The sequence below is a fragment of the Macaca thibetana genome, chromosome 10 (assembly GCF_024542745.1).
Source record: "Macaca thibetana thibetana isolate TM-01 chromosome 10, ASM2454274v1, whole genome shotgun sequence".
In the NCBI taxonomy this organism is placed as follows: Eukaryota; Metazoa; Chordata; class Mammalia; order Primates; family Cercopithecidae; genus Macaca; species Macaca thibetana.
The window spans coordinates 50,420,311-50,430,145 of NC_065587.1; the positions used below are offsets into that span (position 1 = coordinate 50,420,311).

Genomic DNA, 9,835 nt, shown 5'->3' on the forward strand with positions numbered 1-9,835 from the left:
TCACAGAGACATCTAAGGGTTAGCAGCAGCCCTGGCCAAGATAGACAGCGAGGGTTCCAGGAGTTTGGAGAAAGGCGGGGAAGGGCGTGGACTGGAGGATCCAGAGGAGTTGCTGTATTTAATCAGCATAGGCTCAGCTCTGCACCTGCCGAGTCTCAGTGGCTTTTACCAACAGAGGTGCAGTTCTGCTCACGCGGTATCAGCTGTGGGTTTGGGGGAGTTCCCCACTCTGTGCAGAGACTCGGGCCAGGCTCTTTCCCTCTTTCAGCTCTGCTACCTCAACGTGAAGCCTGCATGGCTGCCAGGCAGGAGGGACAGCTGGAGAGCCACACGCTGGCTCGTGAATGCTTTGACACGGGAGTGGCACAGGCCACTTCTGCACACAGCCCATTCACCAGAACTCATCCATGGGTCTGCCTAACCTTACAGGGGCCTGGCAAATGTGGTGAGCAGCAAATGCATTTGTTCAACTTCCTCACGCCTCTCTTCTTCTCCTTTTTCCCAAAGTTGGTGTCAGACGTAGGAGGCAGCCATGCCTCCCCTGCCTTATTGCCAATAACCCCCTGCTCTACTCCTCTCCTTCACACCTTCCATGCCATTTCTCTGCAGATTTGTGTTCCTCGTGCTGGTGCACTTGGACCTGGAGCTGATCAACGCAGATGTGGAGATCCCTGAGTTTGACCTCAGCAGGTATGGCTTCGGTCTGATGCAGCCAGAACATGACGTGCCCATCCGCTACCGCATCCGCCCGTGACAGGGAGCAGATGGATCCACGTGCTCGCCTCTGCTCAGCCTGCCCCAGCCTCCCAGCTTTCTGTGTGCACAGTTGGCTTGGGTGCAGGTGCTAGCATTACCACTTCCCTGCTTTTCTCCCAGAAGACTGGGTCCAGAGGTGGGAAAAGTTAAGAGAGGGTGAACAAAGGAAAGACATTGAAAGCTCTATGGATTATCTGCTGCAAAGTTTTCTTTCCAAAATCAGGCTTTGTCTGCTCCCAACTCACCTCGTTCCTCTCACCTCGTGATATTCACAAAGGCTATTCAGACAAGGCAGGACTAGGAATCCTCACTGCTTTGTCCCCAACTCCTGGAGGGGTCACCTTCCCAGTTCTTATCAGCTAGCATGGCCCAGGCCTTATCCAGTCAAAGCAGATGCTGGCCACAGAAAGGCCATTCAGGACCAGCAGTCTGTCCATTGATGTCATTCAGCAGTCAGTCCCCCAATCATCCTTAAACCAGCTAAAGCCAAAGGAATCCCTTAGAAGATCTGCTTCCCTGGGCGCCCCATTTGCCGGATTGCCCCACTGCTCACACTACCTGAGAAAATGCAGGAGAGCTTCCCCCAAGGCTGATGCATTCTCGGCACAGAACAGGGACACCCTCCAAACCCTGGGCTCTGAGGAGTGGAGTTCTCTGTTCTAGAGTGACAGGCACCAGATGGGATGGGCTTTCTCAGTGTCAGTACTCAGGTAGGGAGCTAAGGAAGACACAGCCCAGACAAGATGGCTGGAAGGAGCCAGCCAGGACTCCTTAGACACGTCAAGCTAAAAAAGAAGGTGCCGATTTCATGCATTCTAGTGCAGAAGCCCCAATTGTGGTCACGATCCAGTCTGCAGACATGTTTTATTTGGACTGCACTTAAAGAAAATACCTTAGTTGTTATCATCTTTGGGAGAGTTCATTCAAAACGTCCAGCTTCTCTTGAAAACTTGGTTTATCTGACCACACTGGGCTCACATTCCCAAGGGTAACTCTTGGCCAGACCTGAATGGCAGCTGCCTCCCTTACGTGGGACACGTGCTCTCAGCTTCACCAGGGTTCTGACCGGGTCTGCTTCTGCGTTCACAGCGCCTCCTGGCACTGAAGGCATCTGAGTGTGAGACCCTGTTCTAACTCTTAGAAGTGACATTGTAAGAGGTGGTGGGGACCAGCTAATTGGTCCAACCCAGCCTGAGTGCACCACCCTTTGAACAAATGTATCAGTGATGAAAATTTGCCTTTGCCCCAGCTTTAGAACAAAAAGCCTAGACCAGGCATGGTGGCTCACGCCTATAATCCCAGCACTTTGGGAGGCCGAGGTGGGCGGATCACTTGAGGTTGGGAGTTCAAGACCAGCCTGGCCAACACGGTGAAACCCTGTCTCTACTAAACATACAGAAATTAGCCGGGTGTGGTGGTAGGCGCCTGTAATCCCAGCTACTCAGGAGGCTGACGCACCAGAATTGCTTGAACCCAGGAGGTGGAGGTTGCAGTGAGATGAGACTGCACCACGACACTCCAGCCTGGGCAACTGAGCAAGACTCTGTCTCAGTAAATAAATAAATTAATTAATTAATTAAAATAAAAAACAGCTTAAAGAGAAAAATGGCCTGCAAACATTTTTTATGATCCTAGTTTTATTAATATAAGGTCCTGTCTGTTGAGGCCCTTTAAATGCCTGCGATAGGCCCCATAGACAGTATTTCTACTCCTCACAGCATCTCTGTGAAGAGAAGGAGGGTTGTGCCTGCTTCATAGATGAGAAAACCGAGAGGTGAGGTGACTTGCCTGGGGCCACATAGTTCATAAGCTGTAGAACTCAGCAGGCAGATTCACTGTCCCAGGAGCAAATGCTGGGTGGGCAACTCCTGTTCCTTGGGCTCAAGGGGGCTGGTGATGGTGCAATTCTTTCTGGCTTCAGAGAGCTGGCAGAGCCAGAGGCACCTAAACATGGGCACATATCGTAAGACACATAATGAGCTTTAGCTGGAGGGAGAGAAAAGAACCCTAGACCTCTGAATGTCCCAGACGCTTGTCTCTTCTCAGAGGAGCACTGGGGTTTGGGGGCTTCCCTGGGCCTCAACCTCCAGGCACCCCCAGGATTCCCAGAGAGACACTGTGATTGGCAGGAGGCGGGATATCCCCAGGGAAACCCATCTTCACGCCTGGGTGACCCCCACTGCCGCCTCCTTCTTAACTCTGCGGGAAATCAGAGCTGGCAGCCTCCAGTGGGAGGACAGAGCCGGTTTCCCTGGCAACCCTCAGTTACCTCATCATGGCTGGGAAGGGAAGGAAGCAAGCTGGCAGAAATAGCTATGGAAGGTCTTGCACAGGCTGCAACTCTGGTGTGCTGGGGGAAAACCCTTATGACTCCCCCCTTCCAAATCAGGCTGGGTTGTCACTGAGACTAGATTCTCACCTGCCTTCAAAGAAGGGCCAATCCCCTTTAAAGGTCACACCTCCTTGGAGCCACAGTCATTAGTGAATTACACTCAAGGAAAAGACGTGCTCCCACCAGGCAGCTCCAGCTGTTACCTGAGATACTGAAGTGCAGCTCAGGAGACGATGATTTAAACCTACCCTTGTTTTAATCGTTCTTTTTCTTTTTTTTTTTCTAAAAAAAATAGAAGCTATAAAGAAAAGAGGGAGAGATGAGTGGGTTAGCTACCTGCTACATGCTAGTTAGGAAGGTACCTGGATGCCATTGCATTTCTTCATCCCTTGCTTAAGAATCAAAATTGCTGGACATACGTTAGGAATACTTTCTTTCTTTCTTTCTTTTTTAAGCTCAGTGGCAAGAATGAAATACTCTTTTTTTTTTTTTTTTTTTTTTTTTTTTGAGACAGAGTCTCGCTCTGCCGCCCAGGCTGGAGTGCAGTGGAGTGATCTCGGCTCACTGCAAGCCCCGCCTCCCGGGTTCGTGCCATTCTTCTGCCTCAGACTCCCAAGTAGCTGGGACTACAGGTGCCCGCCACCATGCCTGGCTAATTTTTGTATTTTTAGTAGAGATGGGGTTTCACCGTATTAGCCAGGATGGTCTCGATCTCCTGACCTTGTAATCCGCCCCCCCTGGGTCTCCCAAAGTGCTGGGATTACAGGCGTGAGCCACCGCACCCGGCCAAGAATAAAATACTCTTAAGCTGACCTAATGAAGTGTTTCCTTACCACTGTGATTATTATTACTATTATTTGCTATATTTTAATATTGTTGTTTACTGAATATTCTCCTTTAAACAGACTCGCTTTTTAAACTTCGTTTTTAAAAGGAACTTTTTTTTCCCCAATTGCTGCCAATAGTGGATAACATGTATCACTCGCTGCCAAAAATATAAAGTGACCATAAAAAAGAAAAATAAATTTGCTGGGGAGGGGTGCTTCATGCTGGTGTGGCCAAGGCTGACAGCTATCTCTTCTCTGTTACAAAACGAGATAAGCAAGTGTTAGCATTGCCTTAAGGTCACACTGGCATCTCCCTGAACTTCTCCAGGGACAGAAGGAGGAGTAAGTTGCTCATCACATGGGCCACTAGGGCCATCTCCTCCCACCAGTGGCCCCCACTCACAGGCAGCTGGCAATGTCCTACCTGCCTGTTCCCCAGATGGAGAAACAGGCTCTGAGAGTTCACAGGTCTTGCCCAAAGTCATTGATTTTGATGATTAAAAAGAATAAACACAGTGTTTCCTGAGTAGCAGTGATTGTTATGCCTTGCTATTTTAATAAAGATTCTATTTTCGTATAACATTGTCAAGTGGAAACATGCTGAAATCTATTAAACCATCCTTGTTTGTGGAACTGCCTCTGAGTGTGATTCTGATGGAGGGCATTGGCTGTGCCTGGAATGGTGAGGTCAGCTCCTGGGACAGGAGAGTACAGAGCATCTACTCTGTCCCTTGCTCTGGGCCCAGGCCTCTCACAGATAGAATTGAGTCACACCTTTACCCACCCTCCAAAGCATAGATGAGTATCCCCGTTTTTATAGAGGAAAAGACTGAAGGTCAGAGAGGTGATGTGGTTTGCCCAAGAACACGTGGATAAGAAGTAGCAGACCTGGGATTCAAATGCAGGCCCCTCTGTTGCCTGAGACAGTGTTCAGGATCTTTCTTTCAGTGATCCTCCTCCTGGCAGCAGAGGGATTGGGTACCCATTAGAGCAGGGGTCCACAACCCCTGGGCCACGGATCAGTGCAGGTCCTTGGCCTGTTAGGAATTGGGGTCCACAACAGGAGGTGAATGGCGAGCAAGTGAGCAAAGCTTCATGTATATTTACAGCCGCTCCCCATCGCTCACACTACTGCCTGAGCTCCACCTCCTGTCAGATCAGTGGCGCCATTCGATTCTCATAGGAGGGCGAACCCTACCGTGAACTGCACAGGCGAGGAATCTAGGTTGCACCCTCCTTATGAGAATCTAATGCCTGATCATCTATCACTGTCTCCCATCACCCCCAGATGGGACCATCTAGTCGCAGGAAAAAAAGCGCAGGCTCCCACTGATTCCACATTATGGTGAGTTGTATAATTAGCTCACTATTTCAAACAATGTAATAATAATATAAATAAAGTGCACAATAAACGTAATGCACTTGAACCATCCTGAAACCATACTCCCACCCCCACCCCTGGGTCCGTGGAAAAATTGTCTTCTATGAAATCAGTACCCGGTGCCAAAAAGGTTGGGGACCGCTGCATTAGAGGCCTTTGGGGCAGACCCTGGTAACAAGCAGACAACACAAAAGCTCTCTTTAAAATTCACTGGATGTTCTCCATCCTTCCCCAGAATGCATGCATTCATTTTAATATAAAAAGAAGGGGTGACATGGATTAAATAAGCCTTGGGATAAATAAAAAGGGAAATTTGTTTTTTTCTCTCAAATCTTTGTATAGAAATAATATCCCAGGGCAGATGTGCCTCATGTCAGTTTCCTCATCTGTGAGGAGGTCATGGAGGCGCATCAGGTGGGATGGGATTTGGCAGTGAGTGACAGACTTCTCAAAGTAACATAGCAACATGTTATACATTAACATGCTTTCATTCAAGACCGCAGGCTTTTTTTTTTTTTTTGAGATGGAGTCTTGCTCTGTCTCCCAGGCTGGAGTGCAGTGGTGTGATCGCAGCTCACTGCAACCTCTGCCTCCCAGGTTCAAGCGATTCTGCTACCTCAGCCTCCTGAGTAGCTGGGATTATGGGCATGCGCCATCACACCCAGCTAATTTTTGTATTTTTAGTAGACACGGGGTTTCAGGTTGGTCTCAAATTCCTGACCTCAGGTGATCTGCCCACCTCAGCCTCCCAAAGTGCTGGGATTACAGGCATGAGCCACCATGCCCAGCTACATTTTTTTTTTCTCTCTCAAGCAGACACAGGAGGCTAGAGGTGGTGTGGCATCTCCATAATCATGAGGTCCCTCCTTTCTGGACCCTCTAGCATCTGTAACCAGTGGTTTCCACCTCAGGGGCTGATATGGCTGCTTGAGCTCCAGCCATTTTGTCCACATTCCACCCAGCAGGAAGGAGGGTGAAGCAAAGAAGAGAAAAATCTCCTGCATTCATCCCATTGGTCAGAACTCAATCACATGACCACATCTTGCTGGACAGACAGGAGGCTGGGAAATGTAGTCTTTCTCTTCAGGACATCAGTATGTGCCCTCAGCGGGATACCATACCCCATTTTGAGATGTGCTGCATTATGCTCTCTTGTTTACCAGTCATGGTCTGAGTCATGGCAGGGCCAGAGGGACAGGGCTTGGCTTCCCTGAGCCACTAACCCAGCCTTTGTTATAGCCTGAGTCCTAGTGATCTGCAGCTCCAAGACTTTGGCCTTTTGTGCCCTTGTACCATTAAAGTCAACAGAGAGACCCAGGGTTTTATTTTGCCAGGTAAGGACATTAAGAAATACATTTACTCCTACTGTCAGCTTACAAAAGGATATTTTAATACCCCTAAAGCAGAAAGGTAGGTTTCATATTGGAAGTAACACAACCACTCACTCAAAAGTCTATATTGAATAGCGCAAAAGGTGGAAACAACCCAGATGTCCACCAACTGATAAATGGATACGCAAAATGTGATGTATCCCCCATTCCAGTGGAATAATATTTGTCAATAAAAAGGAATCCAGTACTGACATATGCTACAACACAAATGAGCCTTGAAAACATTATGCTAAGTGAAAGAAGCCAGTCATGAAAGGCCACTTATTATAGGACTGAATGTATACGAAATGTCCAGAATAGGCAAATCTATAGAGACATGAAGCGGGCTAGTGGTTTCTAGGGATGGGGAAATAGGGAGAAATAGGGAGTAACCACTAATGAAACCTCCTAAAATGGATCACCGTGATGGTTGTGAAACTCTGTGAATGTACTAATAAATGGGCATTTTTTTTTTTTTTTTTGAGACAGGGGTCACACTCTGCCACCCAGGCTGGAGTGCAGTGGTGTGATTTCAGCTCACTGCAATCTCTGCCTCCCAGGCTCCAGCTATCCTCCCATCTCAGCCTCCTGAGTAGCTGGGACTACAGGCGGGACTACAGGCCTGAGCCACCACACCTGCCTGGCTAATTTTTGTTTTTGTTTTTGTATATTTTTGTAGAGAGGGTGTTTTGCCATGTTGCCCAGGCTGATCTCAAACTCCTGGGCTCAAGTGATCCTCCCTCCTTTGCCTCACAAAGTGCTGGGATTATAGGTGTGAGCCACCATCCCTGGCCATGGGGACAAATTTTATGATATCTGAATTATACCTCAAGAAAGCTGTTATACACTTGTCAAGTAAATATTTTGAGCACCTCTTGTTGTACCAGGCACTGTTCTAGACAACAAGACCTGGCAGTAAGTAACACAGACCAAAAAAATGATACATCTCTGTCTTCATGGTGCTGACATTCTCATGGGAGAAACCATAAGAAATGAGGCAAATAAGTAAAATATAAAGCAGTTCAAATGGAGACAAGTGCTTTGGAGAAGAATAAAGGAGTCAGTAGATGGGAAGTGAAATTTTAAAGAGAGTGGGCAGGAATGGCCTCCCTGGGGGAGCTTTGAACAGAAACTCAATGGAAATGAGAGGAGCAAACCATTGGGGCATCTGAGGAAAGAATGTTCTGGAGAGATGCAATGGCAAATGTGAAGATGGGAAGCTCTGGGGTGGGTTCTAGGAGCAGGAGGGAGGCAGCGTGGCCAGCAACCATGCAAGGGTCTGGGTAGAGAAGGGCCATGATTTAACTTATATTCTAGCAGGATCCATCTCACCGTCCATGCCAAGGGCTGGGAAGCTGGAGACCAGGGAGGAAGGGACTGCGCTAGTCTGGGCAAGGTCTCCGCCTTAATAGATTTCACATGTGGGCAGCAGAGACCATCCAGTGAAGAAACAAATCAGCATAAATACAGTGTCAGGTGCTGAGGAGGACGCCGAAGACAAGCAAACAGCAGGAGGTGATGGATGCTGACATAGAGGTGGATGTGCCCATGGCCTTGGAGGCAGTCAGGAAAAGTCTCCAGGCAGGTGGCGAGATGAGTTGAGGTCAAGATGAGAGATAGCAACTTTGTAAAGAACTAGGGGAAGAACATTCCAGGAGAAAGAGACTACAAATCCAAAGAACCCTAGAGAGGCAAGGGGTTCAGTGTGCTGGAGAAAGAGAGCATCCCAGGGAGGCTGAGGCTGAGTGAGGCGGTGGCAGGAGCTGCTCTGGGAGCAGACCTTGTCAGGAAGAGGAGGCTGGGCTTTATGCTAAATGCCCTGGGAAGCCAAGAGAGAGTTTAAGTAGGAAAGTAAACCACCGTCATCCTTTAAATGGAATCAATTTAGCTTTATACAAATCTCATTCCATTGTCCCTATTTTTCTCATTCATTCCATGATGGACCAGTGAAAATGCAACCACATTATTGGTCTGGCATTTGGGAGTCATGGCCGTTTGAGACATGGTTCAGAGGTGTGTGTCTGCAAGGACGGGAGGGCGATGAGTTGGGGAAGAACTGGCAGTGTGCTATCTTATTGCCCCAGGACCTTCCATGGAGCTTCACAGTGGCCTGGGAGAGACAAGGCAGGTGCACCCATGCTATAGTTAGGATGTTTGACCTTTGCAAACCTCATGTTGAAATGTGATTCCCAATGTTGGAGGTGTGGTCTAATGGAGGGGTTTGGTTCATGGGAGTTGATCCCTCATGAAAGGCCTGGTGCCCTCCCCATGGTAATAAGTGAGTTCTCACTCTAGTAGTTCCTGCAAGAGCTGATTGTTGAAAAGAGCCGGTGCCTCCCTTGTCTCTTTTTTGCTTCCTCTCTTGCCATGAGATCTCTGCACACATGGGCTGCCCTTCCCCTTTCACCATGAGTGGAAGCAGCCTGAGGCCCTCACCAGAAGCAGATGCCAGTGCCACATCTTGTACAGCCTGCAGAACATGGAGCCAAATAAGCCTCTTTTCTTTATAAATTACGCAGCCTTAGGTATTCCTTTATAGCAACACAAATGGACTAAGACAACTGACATTATGCAAACCTGGGAGAGTGACCTTTGGGGCATCTAGATCCTTGGAATGAACAGAGTCTGTACATGACTTTATTTCGGGTGTTCTGAGAGCTGACCACTGCAGAAGAGACACTAATTGATTGGCCAACTTCCTCACTAGAAGAAACCCTGGCTTTCTTCAGATATTAGGCAGCCTTGTGCTCAAAGAAAATGGGCCCAACCTCCAAATCAAGACAGGGCCAAGCCAAACATGGATATCAGGTTCCCCTTGCCAGTAACTGGGCTAGTAGTGGTCATGTAATCCAGTACTGACCAATGAGATGGCTGGGAAAATCACTGGGGAGCTTCAGAAATATGGGAGATGTTCCTTCTTCCTCCCTCTCTGGGAGTTGTCATGTGAGAGGCTGAGCATGGCAGCCATTTTGTGATTATGTGGACAAGAGAACCTCACAAAAATCAAACAAGGGCCCTGAGACAGCTAGGCTGCTGCTGGGACAGGTCCTGGCATCACACCTCCTTCTGGATTTTGTGTTAAATTAGACCAATAAATGTCATACCTTTTTTATACTTTACTTAGAAGCCACAGTGGACAAGAACTTGGGCTCTGTGTGGGCTTAAATCT

The 9,835-nt window shown here is 48.3% G+C and overlaps 1 protein-coding gene across 2 annotated transcripts in view; it reads left to right on the forward strand.

Annotated features, from left to right (window-relative positions):
* The window catches only part of PTGIS (prostaglandin I2 synthase), a 67,503-nt gene extending 62,955 nt beyond the window's left edge, over positions 1-4,548 (forward strand). For both annotated transcript variants that reach the window (XM_050807471.1, XM_050807472.1), the window contains exon 10: positions 610-4,548. In XM_050807471.1, the coding sequence (XP_050663428.1) occupies positions 610-754 (145 nt within the window). In that variant the 3' untranslated portion in view covers positions 755-4,548. The remainder of the gene's footprint in view (positions 1-609) is intronic.
* Positions 4,549-9,835: the final 5,287 nt, after the last annotated feature.